The sequence below is a fragment of the Cricetulus griseus genome, chromosome 7, assembly GCF_003668045.3.
Source record: "Cricetulus griseus strain 17A/GY chromosome 7, alternate assembly CriGri-PICRH-1.0, whole genome shotgun sequence".
NCBI lineage: Eukaryota > Metazoa > Chordata > Mammalia > Rodentia > Cricetidae > Cricetulus > Cricetulus griseus.
In genome coordinates this window covers 130733443-130755962 of record NC_048600.1, presented here as the reverse complement: position 1 = coordinate 130755962, position 22520 = coordinate 130733443, and the positions used below count along the sequence as shown (strand labels likewise).

At 49.9% G+C, this 22520-nt stretch overlaps 1 protein-coding gene across 2 annotated transcripts in view; it reads left to right on the top strand.

The window, feature by feature from the left end:
* Cyth1 (cytohesin 1) overlaps positions 1-22520 on the top strand; it is an 84164-nt gene that overhangs the window by 57425 nt on the left and 4219 nt on the right. Inside the window, exons 3-11 of one of the 2 annotated variants that reach the window (XM_027425524.2) lie at positions 692-756; positions 6646-6712; positions 6989-7107; positions 7449-7529; positions 8414-8526; positions 9612-9760; positions 10149-10261; positions 15259-15337; positions 21270-21341. In XM_027425524.2, coding sequence (XP_027281325.1) covers positions 692-756; positions 6646-6712; positions 6989-7107; positions 7449-7529; positions 8414-8526; positions 9612-9760; positions 10149-10261; positions 15259-15337; positions 21270-21341 — 858 coding nt within the window. The remainder of the gene's footprint in view (positions 1-691; positions 757-6645; positions 6713-6988; positions 7108-7448; positions 7530-8413; positions 8527-9611; positions 9761-10148; positions 10262-15258; positions 15338-21269; positions 21342-22520) is intronic. The other variant, XM_027425523.2, reaches the window with a different exon arrangement.

The following is a 22520-nucleotide window of genomic DNA, read 5'->3' as shown; positions in this document are numbered from 1 at the left end:
TCACAGGGCAGTGAGAGGATAGGCCTGCTTGCTGTTGGTGATTTGGGACTATTTGGATGTTTTTCCTGATTCTCTGGTAACTACTAGGAACATGGAGGGACTTTCACCCTACCCTCTGCATGGAGGTAGTCCCTCCCTTCTAAGACCGAGCCAAGGCGAAGGCAGTGGCTACCAGTGGGTTTGGTGCGGGGTGAAAGGTCAGCAGATTTAGTGAGACATTCCCATGTCCAGCTATGGCAGCATGAGGCAGCAGCATAGGTGCAGTGCAGCCTTGGTTGGACCAGCCAGCCATGTGTGTGGGTGCCCTGTGTGCTGGGAGCTCCGCCATACCTGGGTTTGGGAACTGCAGATTGTTCTGAACGACATTGCCGAAGTGGCTGCTATTCAGAGAGCATGTGCCTAAAAGCCTTCTTTCCTAGACCAGGAAGCCTGCCAAGTAGCTGCCTTCCCACCTTTGCAGTCCCAACATGCTTACTGCCTGGTGGGAGCCCAGCAGATATTCCTAGTAGTTACCAGAGAATCAGGAGTAAATACATCCTCCTAGTTGATCTCTTAAGAGTTTCTGCTGTGACTTTGTTGTGGCTGCTGCTCTATTCTGATGTTGCAGTGTTGAGATGGAGGGAGTCGTGTGGAAGGCTTTGGGGGTGTCACTGTGGTCTGTGGCGCTCATCCTGGTAACTCCCCTTTACAGAGGCTGAAGGACGAGATAGCAGAAGTCGCTAATGAAATTGAAAGCCTGGGATCCACAGAGGAAAGGTGAGCCTGCCTTGCTGCTGGGGTCTAGCTCCCAGCATTCCCATCCTTCCCTGCATGTCCTGGCACATTCAAGGAGAAGGTAGGTTTTCTGCCTTGCAGCCCTGGTAGGCATATAGAAGCCTCCATGGCCTTCCTCTTAGTCCTCACTGCAAGGATCCGAGTACAGGAAATGGTTCTCTGGAGACAGTCTCTCTACATAGCTCTGGCTGTGCTGAAACTCGCTCTATAGACCAGGCTGACCTAGTCACAGAGATCCGCCTGCCTCTGCCTCCCAAGTGCTAGGGTTAGAGGCGTGCACCACCACACCTGGCCACAGGACACCTTTTACATCTACAAAACTGCACTAGAAAATTCAAAACCCGAAAACCTTAAGTCGACTGGTCTCAGCCTATGGGTTGTAACCCCTTTGGAGAAAAGCCCTTTCACAGGCTCATATATCAGATATCCATATGGCAATTCATAACAGTAGCAAAAGTACAGTTGAAGTAGCAACAAAATAATTTTATGGTTGGGGACAGTCCACCGTGAGAAACTGTATTAAAGGTCACTGGATTAGGAAGGTTGAGAACACTGCTCTAAGTGCTCATAAATTGTTGTATAGATTATTTATTTCCCCTTCTACTGTCCACTCCATGAATTAAAAAAACAAACAAAAAACTTTTACTTTTGTCTAAAGGAAAAGCTTAGTGAGCGCTGCTAATATGACTTCTGAAGGCTGGTGTGCCCACCCGTGTCTGGTGGAATGTCAAGTTCACTTGCACCTCCTTATGCTTCAGGGAGAAGAACGTGGAAATGATTACACTGTAAAATGACAAAATGTCAGAGCCTTTGAATGGAATTCCCAGGCTGTTTCTAACTGCCTCACTCGATAAATGGTCTGCCCCCTCTGTGTCTCTGTTTTTCTAAGCCTAAGCCTCCCTGTCTGGCTTCATAAGGCCCTTTGATTTGTTATTTTAAATTTGTGTGGGCAGAGCCATTAGGGATGAAGGGGCTACATTGTCCACAGAGAGCAGCCAGCTGGACACTGCCAGTCTCTGGGTTGTCTTTTAGGGTTACAGCTTTCTTACTTTCTATTAAAAATTTTATCTTAGATTTCAAAAACTTTATGTATATGAATGTTTTGCCTGCAAGTATGTCTGTGCACTACATGTGTGCTTAGTGCCCATGAAGTCAGAAGAGAGCATCAGATCCCCTGGAACTAAAGCTACAGATGTTTGTGAGCCATCATGTGGGTATTGGGTAATGATCCCTGGTCCCCTGCAAGAAGAACACTGTGCTTTTAACTGCTGAACCCTCTCTGCAGTCCTTTACTTTCTGTTTAAAAAAAACCACCAACAACATAGAAATTAGTAGATTGCCGGGTGGTGGTGGCACAGGCCTTTAATCCCAGCACTCTGGAGGCAGAGACAGGCGGATCTCTGTGAGTTCAAGGCCAGCCTGGTCTACAAGAGCAAGTTGCAGGACAGCCTCCAAAGCCACAGAGAAACCTTGTCTAGAAAAACCTAAATAAATAAATCTTCCACTCTTAGAAAAGATAACAGCCCAGGTGTGGTGGTGCACACCTGTAATCCCAGCACTCAGAAGGCAGAGGCAGGTGGATCTTAGTGAGTTTGAGGCCAGCCTGGTCTACATAGTGAGTTCCAGGACAGCCAGAGCTACACAGTGAGACCCCCATCTCAAAACCCCAAAAGCAAACCAGCCAACCAAAGAGGCTAAGGGTGTGATTCAGCGGTAGAATCCCAGCCTGGCATGTGTGAGGCCGTAGGTTCAGAGCTACCCTCAGCAGCTCTCCCACTACAGCAAGCAGAAGCTGGAGGAATAGGCAAGTCACAAAGTAGGAGAGAACAGCAGCAGCTCGTGTCTCTGAGAAAGGCCTTGTCAGAATAGACACCCGGCGCAGTGACATGCAGACAGCTCTAATGGATGGGCACAAATCCTGAGCTGGTCATCATGTAAGAGGCAGCAAACAGGAGATGTCTGCGTGAAAGCTGCTTACTCTCGTTAGCTAAGTGTCACGGGGGTGGGCGATGGAAACTGCCGCGAAGCACAGCCTCACTTATCTTGGGATGGCTAGAATCAGAAGATATTAAATATGTGTCCAGCACTGACACCCAGCAATACAGGTGTTTACTTGGGAGAATGAAGATATGTCCACAAAAACCTTTACCAAGGATATTTACATCATTCTTATTAAAATCGACCAAGCTGGAAATTGCCCAACTGTGCCGCACTTGGTGAATGCACAAGTAGGCCGGGACAACGGGCCATCCTGAGGCAGTATCAGAGGCGCGTACTGATCCAGTGCAGTAGCATGTGGGAGCCCCACAAACACAGAATAGAGAAGCCATCCATATGTGTGTACACAGTACCACATGGACATAATACAGACTCTGTCAAAGCCGAGACAGACAGCCAGGATGTCCCATCAGAAAGAGCAGAGGGTGCTGACAGGTGTCAGACAGAGACCTGAGCAGAACCTAGTGGGAAGATGGGAGCAGGCTTTATCTGGGGTGGTGGCCAGGGCATGCATGCCTGTCGCAACTGTGAATGGGGCACTTAGGGTGTGAACCTTCACTGAATGAGAACTATCACTGAATTAAAAAGCAAATTAATGGCTTTTCCTGGTTCTAAGTGATTTTTTTTTTTTTTTTTTTTTTGGTTTTTTGAGACAGGGTTTCTCTGTGTAGCTTTGGAGCCCTGCCAAGTGGAATTTTTATCTTAAATTTTTATTTATGCACTTATTTAGTGGAAGTGGGCACACATGCCTCAGCACACAGGTAGTCAGAGGAAGGATTTCTGGAACTAGTTGTGTCCTGTTGTGTGGGTCCAGGGACTGATTTAGACTGTCAGCATAGCTGCAAGTCCCTGTGCTGCTGAGTCATCTCACTCTTCAGGAATGCATGTTTATTGCAGTAAGCTGGAAAAAGATGGAGAAGCACGAAGAAAACAGATTTCCCATCAGCAGCAGCCCAGAGAGAACCACGATTAATATCATGGTACACTTCCTTTCTGTGTCTTTTGATGCCATCGCACATGCGTGGGCTTCTGGGGTTACCATGGTCCCAGTGTGCACCAGACTCCAGCAGTATTGGCAGTGAGGCACTGAGAACACTCAGCTGGTGAACTTAAGAAACCAGGTTTCTGCTCACTGGGGCTCAGTTCTTCCCATGCAATCCTGATCTGCCCATCGTGAGCTAGACAGTCATGGCTGGTTTGGAGATGTTCTGTCTGAGTGGACAGCAGGGTCCCGTGGTTTTGCATAAACAAGCAACACCGTCATCTGATGAAGCTTAAAGTGTGAAAAATGCCCTCAAAGGGACACACAAGAGCTGACAAGATGGCTCAGCACACAACGGTGCTTGCCTTGCAAGCCTTGTGACCCTGGGGTTCTGTTCCCCGGTGGGAGGAGAGCACTGACCCCACAAGGCTATCTTTTGACCTCCACGCCCACACATGCACGTTATGTAGGTGCACACAAACAATATTAATAAATAAAAAGATTTTAAAGGCCACATAAAGAAGAAGATGGACTTTCATCAGTGCGTCTGTGAGCCCAGAGCCACACTTGAGTGATTTATGGTTTAAACTGGAGCGCAAACTGGTTTTCCAGGATTGCAGACCCTGAAAGGGGAGCTTTCCAGGAGATTCTGAGCATCTGTGTAGTCGGGGTTTGTTACTCGTTCTGGCTTTTCCATGGGTGGGTTGTCATGCTTCCAATCAAAGGCCTGATTAGCACTCGGTAGCAGTGACTCCAAATGCTATGTAAGAAGTAGAGACAGTGTAATACTACGGGTCGTAAAGCCTTCTCAAGTTAACCTAGTTGTTAAAGCTAGTACCCAAGGGAGGCTGTGCTGAAGTTGGGACAGCTGACCCATATGCACTGACAACATTAACCAGACAACTACAGTGACTGGGCCGTCAGTCACAAATAACAATGCTAGACAGGTAGGGGACAGGAGCTGACTCACAGAGCTGGGAACTTTGGCTGCATCCTGTGAGTATACCAGGCAGTCATAAACTACAGATGGCTTATGACTACGGATGGCTACGGATAGGAGCTGATTCATGGGAACCAGTGAAGTCAGCCAGTCACCCTTGTGGTGCCCAGGGTGGTCAGAAGCACCAGTTGTGGCTGGCAGAGATCTGGGAGTGTACTGCTGAAGTCTGGGCTTGCCAGAGGCCAGAAAGCCTCCAGGAAGGAACCAAACCAAGGCAAAGAATGCCGAGGGCCAGTGTGGATGGTAATGGGCCCTGCCATTGTAGGATTTCCAAGTATTGAACACTCTTATAGGAAATCACCAAGCAGCTTCTTCCTTCCTTCCTTCCTTCCTTCCTTCCTTCCTTCCTTTTTTTTGAAATATGGATCACAGTAATATTCCTGGATTTAGGGAAAACATAATTAGATAACTAACCTGAGACTTACACCAGTTCATTCCAAACCTCAAGTCAGCCTGGCCAAGCATGGTGGGCTCACATCTGTAATCTCAGCATTTGGGAGGCAGAGGCAAGAGGAGAGGTGTGAGTTTCAGCCCAGCCTGAGCTACAGAATGATCCCTGTCTTAACCAGGAAAAAAGAAAAGAACAGAGGGACTTTTCTACCTTTGGGGGATCTGGCCAGTGCTGAGGTGCTCCTTAAGACAATAAATAAATTATTTCTGAGTAAAACATTTGCTCAGAAACTGTAACTTGCTATTGGTTCTCAAGAGTATACCAGACAGGAGGGTTTAAATATCACCTAGATGCTACCCATAAAATGGGGTCACTCAGTGGCCCAGAACCTGTAACCCAATTTGTCTGTGGGACTGAACAAATGGGCAGGAGCCCTGAACCCTTCCCAGACCACTGGGTGACAGAGCTCCTGTCAGGGCCCAGGAGCATGTGTGTGAATGAGCGCTGGTATTCTGCATGTCTGACTTGCTCCCTCAGCTGTTCGGGAACCACACCCTGAGAAGCAAAGTGTGTAACCTGCACTTGTTTAGTCTGAGGCACAGCTAAGAAAACTGCTGCTTATTTGTACAGCATCTTAAAAAGCTAAATTTAAAAAAGTACGTAACCCTTGCCGGGCTTGGTGGCGCACGCCTTTAATCCCAGCACTTGGGAGGCAGAGGCAGGTGGATCTCTGTGAGTTCGAGACCAGCCTGGTCTACAAGAGCTAGTTCCAGGACAGCCTCCAAAGCCACAGAGAAACCCTGTCTTGAAAAACCAAAAAAAAAAAAAAAAAGTACATAACTCATCTATATACAACCTTGACTTTGCTGAAGGAAAACATGTCGACCACAAGGTGGGCAGGTGCTTCTGTAGCAGCTCTGTGGGTAGTGACCCCAAACCTGACTCTGCATCAGTCGTCTGAAGAGCAGATAGAGGTAGATGTGCAGAGGGACGCTGCTCAGCAGTAGACAGGAGTGTTGTGCTGACGAACCTTGAAGGCAGCATGCTGAGCTAAACAAGCCGGGAACGGAAGTCCAGACACTCCGTGATTCTGCATATATGAAAAGTCCAGAATTAGGCAGATCTGTGCTTAGAAGATAGACTGAGAGTCCCTGGGGCTCGAAGTAGGAATGTCGGTGAACTGGAAACGGGTGTGGTTAATTTTATGGGACTGATGAAAGTGTTCTAAAACTGGTTATGGTAATTGTTGCACAACTTAGCTTACTAAAAGCCATCCAGGTGTATACTCAAAACAGACAGATTCTACAATATGTAGACAACAAAGTTTAAGAAAATAAAAATTCTAAGAGAAACCATGAGTCTAGAGGGAAAGAGGCAAATGAGCCTGAGCCTGAGCCTGGGCCAGGGCGTCAGCTGACCACGCGTCTGTCAGTGTGAGGACTGCTCCAGCCCCCAGAATGCCCTGCAGTCAGGGCACTGATGGCTGCCCTTCTCTTTCAGGAAAAACATGCAGAGAAACAAACAGGTAGCCATGGGCAGAAAGAAATTCAACATGGATCCTAAAAAGGTAAGTGAAAAAGAAAGGGACAAAGCCCCTGCCCAGGTCTTAAGGTGGGGGCTTTCTTGGTGATGGGATGGAGACTGGATGAGTTTGTTCAAAGCAGCTGTTTTCTGGAGTTACTGTTGGGTGGTTCCCCCTACCGTCTTGCATCTGGGGCTCCGGTTCCTAACCTGCAATACTCCATCCTTGTGTCCACTGGTGGATGTTTCCTGGACACAGGCTCCAGGGCCCACACCCACGGCGGCCTTTACCCTTCCTCATTGTCACCGGCTCTTTCTGCAGGGGATCCAGTTCTTAATCGAGAATGACCTGCTGAAGAACACTTGTGAAGATATTGCCCAGTTCTTATACAAAGGGGAAGGGCTCAACAAAACCGCCATTGGTGACTACCTTGGGGAGAGGTGAGGCCTTTAGAGAGGGTGGTCAGAATCAGGTCAGAACAAGCCCCCTGGTGCCCAAGCTCGTGGGATGACTGTGGGATGCTAGTGCAGCAGTGGCCATATGGTGTTGAGTGGAGGTGCTCTGAGGAGCACTCACCCGTCCAGGGCTATGTAGCTTCCTGGCTTGTTTAGTGAGGAAAGAGGGCCAGGCCAATGTCCTCCCAACTGTGGATGTTCAGGCTTGAGAGGCCTCGTGGCCTGGGACTCAGGATACCATCTGCTTGGGACCAGGATGGGTCCTGGCCTTAGTGTCCACGACCTCACCTGTGCTCCATCCCTGTCTCTTTTTGGCTTCCTGACAGAGATGAGTTCAGCATCCAGGTCCTGCACGCATTTGTGGAGCTGCATGAGTTCACCGACCTGAACCTCGTCCAGGCCTTGAGGTGGGTGTTGTCAGCCAGGCACCGTGGAGTGGGAGTGTGTCCATCCTGTGTCTGTCTGACCAAAGTCCTGTCATTGGGGTTGTTGTGACTACTTTCAAGTATTCCAAGGGAGGCCATGTAACATACATGCCTGAGTGGGAAACCATTCGCTAGGACTGTCTTGGTCTTGGGGTGGAAAGACTGTTCATCAATCAAATATTGAAATTGTTTCTACTCTTCAGAATAGAAAACCTTTAATTTCTTACCCTAAACTAGGTAGTTGTGTATTTCATTTTAAAATTGAACAACAAAAAAAAGACAAACTTTTTTTTTTGTTTAATTTTCAAGACCAGGTTTATCTATCTAGCCCTGGCTTGTCCTCATTCTGTAAACCAGGCTGGCCTTGAATTCACAGAGATCCTCCTGCCTCTTCCTCCAGAGTGCTGGGATTAAAGGCGTGCGCCACCACTGCCCAGCAACTTTAATTTTTTAACCAAGTTTATTCTGTGCCTTTTAAAGAAATTGTCTTTTTAATTTTCTCTGCTGTAGGTATAAATCCTGAGCTTATTTTTTTGAGCTATGATTTTTTTAATGATTTATTTATTTATTATGTATGCAGTGTTCTGTCTGCATGTATCCCTGTAAGGCCAGAAGAGGGCACCAGATCTCATAACGGATGGTTGTGAGCCACCATGTGGGTGCTGTTAACCCCTGAGCCATCTCTCCAGGCTTTGAGCTATGATTTTAATACATGTAGTAACTGCAGAAATCACCCTGTGGTACTGTACCCAGGAGACTTGTCACATGACTGAAGCCCCTCACCTCCTTTGTCCTCTGCTGTCCTCTGCTGCTGTCCTCAGCAGCAGCAGGTCAGGTCAAAGCAAAGCTCCTGTCTCTACCCTTAGGCAGTTCCTGTGGAGCTTCCGGCTGCCTGGAGAGGCCCAGAAGATTGACCGAATGATGGAGGCCTTTGCTCAGCGATACTGTCAGTGCAATAATGGGGTGTTCCAGTCGACAGGTGAGTGAGGAGTCCTCTGTGCCAGTGTTGTGTCGGGAGAGCTTTTTCTACAAGGTTCTCTTCTTGGCAGTGAGGATTTCTAAGACAAGAGCTGAGTCCATGCAAAGAGCAGTTCCTCCCTCCCTCTCTTCCTTTCTTCCTTCCTTCCTCCCTCCCTTCGTTTCTTTCCTCCCCCTCCTTCCTCCCCTCCTTCCTCCCTCCCTTCCTTTCTTTCTCTCTTGCATTCCAATTCCAGTTCCCTCTCCCTGCTGCCCTCCCGCCTTCTCCCTACCCCACCCCCTCCATGGCTCAGAGAGGGTGAGTCCTCCCATGGGGAGTCAACAAAGTCTGTCACTTCACTTGAGGCAGGACCAAGGTCCTCCCCCCTGTATCTAGGCTGAGCAAGGTATCTCTCCATAGGGAATGGGCTCCAAAAAGCCAGTTCTTGCACTAGGGATAAATACAGGCTCCCCTGCTAATGATCCCACAAACTGCCCAAGCCACCGAGCTGTCACCCACATTCAGAGGGCCTAGTTCGTTCTTATGTAGGTCCCCCAGCTGTCAGTCAAGAGTCAGTGAACTCCCGCTTGCTCGAGTCAGCTGTTTCTGTGGGTTTCCCCGTTATAGTCCTGACCCCTTTGCAAGGGCAGTTTCAGTTTCTTTTTTCTTTTTTTTTTTCTTTTTTTGGTTTTTCGAGACAGGGTTTCTCTGTTTAGCTTTGGAGCCTATCCTGGCACTCGCTCTGGAGACCAGGCTGGCCTCGAACTCACAGAGACAGAGATTCACCTGCCTCTGCCTCCTGAGTGCTGGGATTAAAGGCATGCGCCACCAACGCCCAGTTTTTTGTTTTTTTTTTTTAAAGATTTATTTATTTATTTATTATGTAGAGTGTTCTGCCAGAAGAGGGCACCAGATCACATTACAGATGGTTGTGAGTCACCATGTGGTTGCTGGGAATTGAACTCAGGACCTCTGGAAGAACAGCTAGTGCTCCTAACCTCTGAGCCATCCCTCCAGCCCCATATCCCTGGCCTCACTTGGCTTGGTGTCTCCTGTTGTGGGTGGGCGTTTGCTTTGCTCTCACATCATGCTCTCCTCTTCCCTAGACACGTGCTATGTCCTCTCCTTTGCCATCATAATGCTCAACACCAGCCTACACAACCCCAATGTCAAGGACAAGCCTACGGTGGAAAGGTTCATCGCCATGAACCGAGGGATCAACGACGGAGGGGACCTGCCCGAGGAGCTGCTCCGGGTGAGCAGGGCCACAGCAGGGTGGTGTTTGAGCGGTGAACGCGTTTCTGTAGCAGAGGACACAGGATAAGTTGCCAAGTGCCTGCTCTCTTAATTCATTTACACATGTGGATTTACAAAGGCCGGCTGAGAAACAGGAAGGGGAAGTGACTTCCAAATCTGAAATTGAAGCCTTGAGTAGACTAGACTCCAAGCTATTTTTTGATGCCTTAATTATCCACCAGGCATCTTATTTTTGTCCCCCTGAGCTGCTGTAGAGCAGAGAGTGGTTGTGCTCCTCTCCAGTCCTTACTACAGGCTCACCAGTGATTGTCTGTGGAAGGAGTGGAGAGAGGGGAGGAAGAACCCACACTTGTAGAATGAGACATGCCTGTCCTATTCTATCCCAGAATCTCTACGAGAGCATAAAAAATGAACCCTTTAAAATCCCAGAAGATGATGGCAACGACCTCACGCACACTTTCTTCAATCCGGACCGAGAAGGCTGGCTGCTGAAACTAGGTAGGTCACCTCCTCCAGCCTGGGGCCCCTATAACAGGGCTCAGGAAGAAGGGATACAAAGACTTGGGGTGTGGGGAAGGGGGCGGGTGGGTGGGCATCCCACGGAGACTGTCCTGAGTTGTATTCTTGCAACAGTCCACCTCCAGAGAGGGGGCTGCTGACAGCCACTCACCATAGAACAGAGACTCCTGGACACAGACTCTGCCCTGATAAACATTGCCCTGTGTACCGGGGCCCTGTGTGTTCTCCCCTGAATAGATGGCCACATTCCTCAAGTCACTTTCCAGGGATGTGATCCATCCCCCACTTGCTGCCCCCTCACCCTTGGGAGGGTAACCAGCCACATCATCTCTCTACTTCCCATCCCAGATTGACCCCGGCACTCCTGCCCCACCCCACCCAGTGCACCATCACTCCCTCTGCATCTGGCTCCCACAGGCAGTGTGCATGGCAAACCTAGAGCCCTTGGCTGTCGCGCAAACCACAGCACTCTTCCTCTGCTCTGGCCGCGGCCCCCTTCCCGGTCCCAATCCGCCACATTAATGACTGTGTCATCCGAAAGCAGCAGGTGCCATGCGTGCACCTGTGTCCTTAAGATTTATGGTCATGCCTTGCCAGGAAGGTGACAGAGTAACCAGACAGAAGAGCTTCACTGGGTTCTCATGCACATTCATGTCCATGCTTTACTAATTATCAGACATAAGAGAAGTCTCTGAACTCTCTGGACATGATAATGTTCAATTTTTTTTTTTTTTTTTGACCACTAGAGAGCACATTCCATTTTCTTTCTGACTTGGCCTCTGATGAGCTGAATCCCATCTCAGCGGGGCATATTCTGTTAGACACTCTCCTCTCCCACCTTCATTACTTGCCCCGATAAGCAGCATTCCACTCTTGGCTATTACTGACACGCCTAGGAAAGTAAGATGACCTGCCCTCTCCTGCTACCTCATCCAGATAGCTCAGGGTTGGCCTATCCTCCACAAGGCCCAAAGCCTGTGTTTACACGTGACGACTCATGAAGTCCTTTCAAGTGCAGCTTCACCGAATAGAGCCGAGCAGTGTCTGCACATGGCCAACAGTCAGTGAGAAGGCTCTGAAACTCTTTTTAGCCCACGGGTGACCTTTTCCACATTCCTCTTGCCCGACCCACAGAGTGAAGAGGAAATGTGCTGGGAATTTCAAAAGTGTCCAAGTTTAGATTTACTACCCCTCCAGGGAAATTTGTTTCCATGTGAATGCTAAGTGTTGGCTTTGACAGCTGAGACACTAAAATTAGAACAGAGATTATCTTGGCTCCTGTGCCAGGACGACATGCAAATTCATGAGGCATCCTATATTTTTAAAAATCAAAAATGTAAGCTGAGTGCAATGGTGCAGACCTGTGATCCCAGACACCTAGGAGACAGAGCAGGAGAACCCCTGGAGCCCACAAATCGAGCCAGCTTGGTGATAGAGCAAGGTCTCATCCCAAGGAATAAAAATCCAATGATACAGGACTCATTTGTCCTAGGGCCGTTGCTTCATTCTTCTACCCTCGAAGACTCCTGATAGGGTGTCTCACCGTGGCACACTGAGACTCAGTCCTGCGTGTCCGTGTGCTGCACAGGGAGGGACTTTGTGCCACCTGTAGTTGTCTGTATATGTCCCTGTATGCAGAGAGCCATAGCATTGTGCTCTCATGTACACACACATGTACATGTATAGCCATGGTGGCGTGTGTCTTAGGGAAGATGCTGCCTTTCTCAGAAGTGCTCTTCCCCTTCTGAACTCTGGATCGTGAGGGGTCTGGCAAACGCCAGCCAACCTGGCTTTGTGGCACTGGTAGGCCAGGTGTGGGTCAGGCCTGCAGCCTTGCTGTGCAGCGTGGTGGTGACCCGCCCATCAGTGTCTTCAGTGCACCTCCCTCTCTAGGCATACATAAATGTCACTGGTGTGCTGCACTTTAAGATTGAGGAATCGGGTTTGATTTCTTTGTTTTAATTTTCTTTTCTCCCTCATTTATATGTTTCCATGATTTTGGCTCTCCTTTTCCTTGCCCCAAACTCCAGGAGGTATGTAACCCTGCAACCTGCTCGCTCACTCTGCCCAGGCCACTGTCATTGCTGCAGCATTTTATTTTGTTATTTTTGGTTATTTTGTTTTTTAATTGCTGGTAATAGTGTTAATGCTGCTTCTAACTTACTGTACAGTCCCTAGGGAACTGGCCAGGATCCGGGGTTTGGGGCAGTGCTCACATTTCCTCTTGGTGGAGGAGTGAGTGGTACAGCAGCCGCCAGGCCGCAGGTCCCGAACTGCAAGTAGTCATGCAGTCCTAGCTCGGGGCAAGCTGAGGAGGGCAGAGAAGCACTGGCTTCGTGCTCCTGGGAATCACTGAGTTCTAAAAGTAATTTCTGACTTGGGGATCAAAGAAAGGGGCTGCCACGCAACTCCCCAAAGCCACACGCTCCTGGCACATGGTGGACAAAGAAGTTAAGGAAAGATTAAAGTAGATGGCACTTGGGGCATCTGCCTTTCCATGAAAAAGAGAAATGGTGTCTGCCAAACCCACAAGTGGAAATTTTAAAACCTCCAAACCAGAAACCCCTACCTGTAGTCCTTGATTCCATTTCTTGAGTATCAGGGAGGCCTCATGGCCTGGATCCTCCTCTGTTTCAAACAGTCCTCCTCAAAACCCAGACGGGCCTCCTAGTTCTCTGGTTGCCGACATGGGGAAACATTTGGAGGAACCAGAATGCTCCTTGGGTCTGTGCCTAGAGCGAGGCCGCCCTAAGAGAACAAACACAGGCATTCCTTGCTGCACTGGACCAGGCACGGCAGTGAGGTCGGGTCAGCCCTCCTGTCTAAGGGAAGGTCTGCTAAGCCCTGCGTGGGAGGGGTCCTGTGAGTTCCACAGGGACTGTCCTAGGCGCACATCGATCTGTCTGCTTGTCCCATGTCTGTTTCTCTTTCCACGTGGAGGTGTTCCCCGTGGGCCCGCAGCGATGCTTTGTGGTAGAGGGCTCTGGTGCAGCAAACTGTCCAGGGGACATAAGGAAGCTTTCACAACCCGGGAGGCTTCCCAGCCTTGCTTTTTCTCCTTGGTTTCCTGCCACCTTTTTTCCTTTTGGTATCTAACTCACTTTCCCCATCATTTCCCGAGTCCCACTGTCACCTGGGGGCGTGTCCTGTGACAGAGTGCATGGGAGGTCAGCATGGGTTGACCATCCTTGTGTGCCAGGCCCTGTACAGGAAACGGTCTCCCCCAGAGGCTGGAAGACAGAAGCTCTCAAACTCAGAAATGGGAAGGGCTCCACCCACCTTTGTCTTCCTTCCCATTTGCTCTGATTCTGCCCAGCACCCCCGTTGCCAACATGCATGCCATATTGCTCCTGCATCTTTTCTCATTCATGCCACTCAACCTTGGGGTGCTTCCATGAGACCTGCCGATCACATGAGGGAGAGCGCCTCACTGTACACCACACAGGAGGGGTGGTGGTTGGCACATGATTGCTTGTGGCGTACTCCATCTGGAAACCTAACTCTCAGTCATTTAGAATCTTGTAGTTAACGGTGGCTGTTTACATCTCCGTCCCCACCCCTCCAGCTCAGGCACCCAGGCAGAGCTGTAAAATCGCCCAGAAAGGTCTAGTCCTGATCTGTTCCACTGGACCTCTTTCCTCACTGAGATTCAGGAATGAGCATGCAGGCAGATGCTGGCATTTGGAAACAGTCTTTGTAAAATTGCCCTGCTCTGCATGGCTGATAGCAAGAGGTCAGAGGAATGGGAATGGCAGGTGTCCCACTCCCCTGCCCTCCGTGGAGACCATAGAGAAGTATGGTCTCCATAATGGGCCCTAGCAAAGAAAGGGCAGGCGCTAAGGATCAGGGACCAAGTGTGTTTATGCAATGCCGTGTGTGTGATCAGCATGGGAAGGCTCTGGGTAATTCTGAGTGGTTCTCGTCAAGACAGTCTTCCCTTTACCAGAGGTAAGTGGGGGTGGGGGTCTTGAGCTTGATGCAGTGAGGATGTAGCTTCCTTCAAAGTGGGCACAGTTCAGCACACCCTTCCCCCGTACCAGTGGGCACAGTTCAGCACACCCTTCCCCTGTATCAGTGGGCAGAGTTAAACACATTCTTCCCCCATACTAATGGGCACAGTTCAGCATGCCCTCCCCAACACCCAATGCAGAGTAACTTCACAGGGCCCCCACTTTGTTACGTAAATGTCACTAGCATTGAAGAGGACTGAGGAAGGCTCTGAGTAACTGCTGGTCACCACCTCCTAGCTGTTTAGGGCTGCCTCTCATAGTTACATAGTTTTAGAGTCATGTAAATACACAGTGGAAAGGCTCCTGAGCCCACCTCTGGGATAAACTAGTCCTTTCCTGGTGAAGGAGCCTGGCTTCAGTTCACACCCAGAACTCTAAGGACAGTAACCAAGGTGCTGAAGCCAGTGTAGAATGTCAGCACAGCCGGTGTGTAAGGGAGCCCATGGCTTGGGTGTAAGGGCTCACGGGACCTCACTTTCTCTATCTTTTCTCCTGCCACTTCCTGGACTTCCTGCCCATGCCCCCTGCACCAGGGTGCTGGCCCCTCCCTCCCTCCCTCCCTCTCTTTCTTGCCTGTCTCTGTCACACAGGGTATGGCTGGCTCCTCCAGCCGGAGGTACACTTGCACTGCACCATCATTGCCCTGGGTTTCCCTCCCTCGCCCACGCTCTCATCTTGCTGTCAGGGACATCTCAGGGTGTCACCCAGACATGCTTGCTCTGCTCGTACCGTAGACTTTCACTCTGTGAAAGATGCTTCTGTCTTGGCTGTGTCTTGTCACTGATGTAAATTTTGCCATGGTCTAAATGTTCTCCTGAAACCCTGCCCAACCCCATCCCCTCCCTGGGAAGAGAGCTGTGTGTGTGTGTGTGTGTGTGTGTGTGTGTGTGTGTGTGTGTGTGTGTGTGTGTGTGTAGCACACACATGCCCTGGTGTCTCTTGTCAAGGTCACCTTCCTTTTGCTCTCAGGTGGCAGGGTGAAGACCTGGAAGAGGCGCTGGTTCATTCTGACTGACAACTGCCTTTACTACTTTGAGTACACCACGGTGAGCATCTGCTGGGCCACTCGGGGCAGGGTGGGCCAGTCCTCTGCTTTAAAACACAGCTAGAGAAGGACCTGGGAGGCAGTCAGATCTATCCTTCTACTCCCCTGGGGCCAGGGAAGGACTAAGATAAATCTCAGAATAGAACCCTAGCAAGGGGGCGGGGGCTGGCCAGGAGGCTGTGGCCCAGAGCCAGCACCTGGTTCTACACACAACCAGAGGCACACAGGACGCAACACTGAGAAAGTACAGTGGACACTGTGAGGGCTTCTTTGGAGCCAGGCTGCAAACGAGGGACTTGAGTTAGTTGCCAAGAAAGACTTGTGAGCCTAGTGAAGGGGTAATGACTGTGATTTGGAGAATCCCGATTTTCTGTAGTCTCAGAAACACTTAAGGATTTGATTTAGATGAAGTGGTCTTAGTGGGGAGAAAGAAGAAATGGGGAGACCCATCTGAGAGAATCCGCAGGTTTGGAGAGTTGCCTTTTCCTGACATGACACCACAGAAGTTCTGCTGGTGTGTGTTCAGTGGGATAAGACTTCACTGCAGGGGCCATCACTGCAGGGGCCTTTTGTAGCTGCAGGAACAAACAATACCCAGTAAAATCCCTCCAGACTTCCTGCGGGCAGAGCACCCAGACAGCCATAGGTTGTTGGTGCTCAGCCCGTGACTCCCACACTGGTGGCATGGCACTCGGGTGTTCCTGCCATCCTCCTGGGCACCTGTAGACACAAAGGTGGTTCTTCTTGCATGCATTTTGGACTTGGTTCTCGAACTAGGTCAGTGTAGTTACCTTGGCAGGATCTTCACTGAGTAAAAGTCATTGATCCCACTGAGAAAACAGGGTTGAAGCCTCCTTTGTGGTATAGATGGAGCAAAATGGTGTTTCAGTAACAGAATAAATAAATAAATACAACCAGAGATTATCCTAAGTTGAGGCTAGCCTGGCCTACACATTGAGTTCCAGGCTAGCTGCAGAGAGTTAACAGGCTCAGTTCAGTCATTCATGCTGATGGTGTGCTGAGGGCCTGGCATGGCATTGTTTCCAAGTTGCTTCCCTCACCAGGGCCCCCACTCTGCCAACCAAGGTCTGCAACTGCCTTTGCTCTTCTGGATTTAAAGTCTTTCCAAACATTAGAACGATGTGTTAAGTATATAAACATGGTAAGAAAGAGTCTCCTTGTTCCACCCCAGGGTGCTTTGGACAAAAGGCTCAGTAGCCCCCTGGCTACTTCTGGGCCCCCCACCCTCCCAAATACTTCCTTCCTTTGACTTTATAGGGGCCTTGGCAGCAAGGAGAGGTTTTTCCAGCAAGGGCTACAAAACACTGACACAGAGTACTCTAGTGAAACTGAGTGTGTGGGATGAGACAGCCAGACCAGGAAAGGGTGCACTGGTTGGTCAACCTGCTCTCTGGAAGTAGTAGGAAAGCGTAGAGTTGCAGAGTGGCTCTGCTGCAGTCAGGGCATGAGGTCAGCCCAGCCCGCCCTTTGGCCTGGAGGAAGACACAGGCTGGTGAGAGCAGAAGCAGAGTAATGGGGGCTGGAGGGATCCACTGTGGGTACATTCGGGTGGGAAGTTCTAGCAGGACTTCTCTCTGTGATGGAAAGGTGTGTTCACCCGGGAAGCTGCCTTTGGGCTTCTGTGAACCAACAGGTGGGGCCAGCTCTTCCCTGGACACGCTCCACACGAGCAGCCTCCTCCAATTCTTAGGGCTCTATAGAACGTGTAGAATGGCAAACACCTGGCCCCCAGAAATTCCAGGAGAATTGTCTAGAGTCACTTAAATAGTGACCAGAGTGATCTAGAAGGCAGAACAGGACTTTGGCTCATGAGAGCCAAAGCTGTGCATTTCTGAATCACTATAGGGCTGTGGAGACTGAGGAGACATTAAGGGGTGGGACACATTAACTAATGATGCCCTCACTTCCTTCCGGGAAGGCAGTAAAATTAGAAGTGGGCTAATGGGTACCAGGGACAGGACACAACTTCAGTGACAGAAAGTTGATATCTGCAAATTTAGTTTCACATTGGTGGGATTGTTCCCAGAATATAGAAGGTGGGAGTGCAGGTGGGGGAGGGGTAGTGTGGGGGTGGATGCTGACCTCTATCACTTAGGTCTGGAACAGACCAACTGAGCTCAGCAGGCCAAGTATTCGGACATAAGGGGCCAGTGCTGAAATCTGCAGTGGGGAGAATTGATAGTACCATGCACCGGGCTATGCCACCAAAACTAGACTGATGGCACCATGCACCGAGCTGTACCACCAAAACCAGACTGCCAACATTTGGACCTTGTGCTGAGGGCTGCTGCCAGCCACACTGAAAAGCAGGACCAATGCTGACATTTCCTTAAATGTAGATGTTAAAAAGATGCTCAAGTGTGAACCGATGCTAACACAGAGCTGGAGCTCATGTAAACTCAGTTATAGGGCTGTTGCTAACAGATCCCAAGTACGGAAGCAGCATAGACATTCAGGGACCACCTGAACTGTGCCAAGACCCCGAATGGATTCAGCGTGGACTAAATAACTGGACCCTGCAGCTGTGGGACAGGCTGGGGGTGTTGGAAACCCAGAGTGTGTCAAATGAAGTCAGTGCCCACAGGGACCAAGCAGTAGGAAGAACACTAACGTTTTTCAAAAGCAACTAAACGCCTAGCAGTTTTTACAAGGCTGCTTTAAGAATGGTCCTTTTTGGCAAAGAAGCATTTTCCTTGAAGTTCACACGTTTTCACTTTCTGCCTCAATTTTTTCTTAATAGGATATCTTATGAAAACAGTGCATGCAAGAGCCCATCCTCACAGACAGACATGCTCCTCTGCCGGCATCTCACCAGCACTCCACCCCCACCCCTCCCCATGCCCCGTCCACATGCTCCCCAGGGATCTGATTTGGAGTGTTTAAAAACTTTTTCTTAGCTAGGCAATGATGGCACGCACATGTCTTTAATCCCAGCACTTGGCAGGCAGAGGCAGGCAGATCTCTGAGTTCTAGGCCAGCCTGAACTACAAAGTGAGTTTTAGGACAGCCAGGACTACACAGAGAAACCCTGCCTCAAAAAAAAAAAAAAAAAAAAAAAAAAAAGAAAAAAAAAAACCCTTTTTTTCTTTTATTATTCTTTTCTGCAGTGTTTTAAGTTCTTTATAATGAACAAGTTATGTTTTTACAAATCACATAGGCCAAAGGTCTTGGCGCTGGTTATTTCTGTCCTTGTGGGGAATACAGACGATTAGGGACATAGATGGACCAGTGGTGAGGTGTACTATGGGTCTGTCCCTAAACTTGATATGGAATTACTTCTTATTTTATTTTTGGTGCTGGGGATAGGACCCAGGCCCTCCTACTGAGCAGTTCTTGGAACCCCTGGAAGTCCACATAGAGTTACAGAATGAGTTCTACACATTTCATGTTTTGGACTTGACGTTATTTGCCAGCAACAACACTGAGCTGTTGGGACCCACGATTCCCAGTGCTCTCCAGGTTCTGTGGGATGTGCAGGAGTGAGCATGCTGGCTTACTTCAGCCACCATCAGCCTGCAGAACTTAACCTGTGGGAGATCCCCAGAGGGCCCAGGGTCTCCCTGGCTGCTCTCAAGGGGCTCCAGAGCTGGTCCTCACTCCTTTTGATCTACCACTGCACATCCAGAACACAGACCAAGTACCATGCATGTGTAGCTCCTTGCTTCAGGCCCCTGCTGTCTAGGAGAATAAAGAAGGCGGGGCCTCACAAGGGTCTACGTCAGGATGACTTGACAACCCATATCAACATCAGGGTCCTCACAATGCCCAGGTGCCACGTGGCCTGGAAATGAGAGTGGAGGGCAAAGAAGCCAGGGACCACCCTTCCTGCAGCTGTCGGGGGTCCTCCTCAGGAGAGGGGGAGACCAAGGAACCCTCTTAGCACTCTAAGGGGGGGCATTGTATGCACACAGGAGGATCAGGGGAACTCAGGTAAATGCATCATTTTCCCACCTGTAACTACCATGTGAGTGACCATTGCCCCAGAAGAGGGCGGGAACCTGTGAGAGGAACCTGGGTGAGCAGAGGCTGCAGTCCATAGCTTACTTAGCTTAGTCCACTGCTCTCCAAGGACACATCGGCAGGGAGAGGCCAAAGCCACCTACAGGAGGGAGGAAAGGACTATGGGGAGCCTGATATTATCTCAGAGAGATGGCCTGTTATTGCAGCGGGGAGCCAGGGACAGGGATGCAGTGAGCCCAGGAGCAGACAGACAGACATGCTCTTGGAAATAAAACATACCAGTCATAAGTGCAGTAGAAGGGCTGAAAGAAGCCATGGTTTCCAGAAAGAGTACAGGGACACAGAGAAAATGAGACGGGAGACAGAAGCTCCCAAATGGCCCACTTCAGACCATCCCCAGTGGAAAATGTGTCTCCAGGCTGACTCTGTCTGCATCACGACTGGAAACAGACCCCCCACCAAACCCACATTCTTACAGAGTCTCAGTCCTGGAGGACAAAGAGTTCCAGCCAACAGAAAAGCCTACACAGAACGGCCTGAGAGCTGAAGGGTGCCATGTGTCAGTCACAGTCTGGAGGATGCACTTCCCGCCCACACCGTTAGATGCAGACAAGCTCTCAGTCAGGTGGAACCCTTTCCAACCAGGGGATCTTGGAACAGCTCTGCCCTTTGCACCCTCCCTGAGAACGCTGGAGGAAGATGTACCCCGCCAAAATGACGGTGCCCAGTAAAATGGGGAAAATCTTAACTGAGAACTGGGCCTCAGGCAGTGAAATAGTGGACAGCTGCAAACTTGGGGGTGATATGTCCCCAGGCTGAGAGGCCAGCTGGCTCTGGGAGGGACTTGGCCACCAAGTTAAGAATAGGAGACTGCTCAGTATGAATTAGCCTAAGAAAGGAGATGACAAACCATGGAATTGATCTGGGTGCTGGTTGATAGATAAGTAAGTGATGAATGTGCACACTTACCACCCACTTAGAAGGTGATGAGTGGAGGCAGAGTAGGTTGCCCGGTACAGATTAGCTGCTTGTGTGGCTTAGCCAGAGGAGCAGAGTGGAGCGCAGCGTGCTCTAGCTTCATCACCAAGGGTGAGGCAGGAAGAGCTGCTGGAAGTTCACAGAAGCAGCTCAGACAGGGCGTCCTGAGGCCAGAGCTAAATGGATTGGTGGGGAAAGGGTAGCTGCCCCTGCAGGGCCTGGGGAAATGGCAGAAAGGCTTGTTTGCATGTTTGTTTTCATATAGTCATGGAACTGGATTTGTTTGGTTGGTTAATGGGTGGATTTGTTTGTTTGATTTTGACATATTGTACATGTGTAACTCTGGTCAGTATGTTGGAAAGCAGCAGGCCTTGACCAAGGCTACCTGGAAGTATGTCCATGGTGGGAGGCTTTGGCTGATGCGATCGAGGGGTAGTACCTCAGAGGGCCAGGTGAGGGGAAGGAAGGGGTGAGGGTCTGTCTGGACCTGAGCTCAGGTACCTCGGTGGATCTTGGAGCAGCTGTCCAAGACAGTGCTGCTCTATGGGTCACAAATCCAGGTGATGAGCAGTGAATTCAAGATGCAACATGAATCTCAGCTGGAGTCCTACACCAGGCATAGGCAGGAGTGCTCAGACTTAGGCACAGAACCACAGCTAGGGCAAGAAAAAGGAAATCTAGATAAAGACATGAGGAGGGGGAAAGCTCTCTTAGGGAAAATAGCTGACATCTTCCCTGCTTGAGGCCCCATGGGTCATTGCCAGGTATACTTTGAAGGCATTTGCTGAGCCCCCTGGCCTTGCTATCTGCTGAGGGCTTTGGATTTTTCCCAGTCATGCCACACACTCCTGACCCTGGTCTTTGTGCAGAACCCAAGGGTGGCTGAAGCCAACCTGGGAGCTTGATGCCTGAGAGGGAGGAGTCGGGACGGGCTGAGGGCAGAGAAACAGGAAGTCTTTCTTCTCCTGTTCCAGGATAAAGAGCCCCGTGGGATCATCCCCTTAGAAAATCTGAGTATCCGAGAGGTGGAAGACTCCAAAAAGCCGGTGTGTATTCCTGCGACAGTGCCCAGGGCCAGAAGGGGATGGTCATAACCTGGCTTTGAAAAAGAGTGACTTGTAAAGGCGTTTTTAGACAAACACGAGAACCTAAAAAACCTAGCCATGCCTTTATCTCCACCTGTTTTGACTATCCTTCATGTTCAAGTGAAAGACGTAGCAAATAGCCTTATTTTCTTCTGTCTGTGTAGCTCTGTGTCACATAGTGACTGAAGCATCCCTCCTGACAGGTCAGCTGTGAGCGAGCGCCCATAGCTCAGTGCTGACTTTATAACGGATGCACTGTGTGGTCTGGGAGCAGCTCACCTGCAGCTCTGTACATGGCCCCTGTCTGTCAGCAGTGAAGCCAGCAGGTGTCAGGCAGGCCTGGAACACAGGTGACATCCTGCTGTGCTCTAGTATGAGCTGTTTTTTCCATTTGTGTGTATGCAGATGCACATGTATGTGGAATATGTTCACACATATGCACGTGAGGTCACCCCCAAGGGTCATTCCTCAGGACCCCTCCACCCTGTTTTCTCAGACACCGTCTCAGGCTGGGGACATGGGCTGTTGGAGAAAGTGTGAGACTGGCAAGCCCAAGAACCTGAGTTCAGTTCCTCAGAAAAGCTGGGTGTGGCAGTGTATGTCAGTAATCCTAGCACCCCTACAGTGAGGTAGGGCATGGAGAAAGGAAGATTCCAGAAGCTCATGGGCTTGCTAACCTATGTATGCTAACAGCAACACCTAGACCTGTCTCAGACAAGGTGGAAGACAAGGTTGGCACTCGAGGTTGTTCTCCGAGTCCGTACAGTGCACCTGCATTCACCCTCACAAGAAGAGCCCATGCGCAGCTACCCCCACACGCATGCACGCACACCCACAACCTCCCTCCCAACCCCCCCAAATTTGTTTATTTATTACTTATTTATTTTTGGTTTTTCAAGACTGTTGTCCTAGAGCTTGCTTTGTAGACCAGGCTGTCCTTGAACTCAGAAAAATCCACCTGCCTCTGCCTCCCGAGTGCAGGGTGTGTGCCACCAACGCCCGGCTCACACTTGGCTTTTTTTTCTTTCTTTCTTTTTTTTTTTTTTTTTTTTTGTTTTTTTTGAGACAGGGTTTCTCTGTGGCTTTGGAGGCTGTCCTGGAACTAGCTCTTGTAGACCAGGCTGGTCTCGAACTCACAGA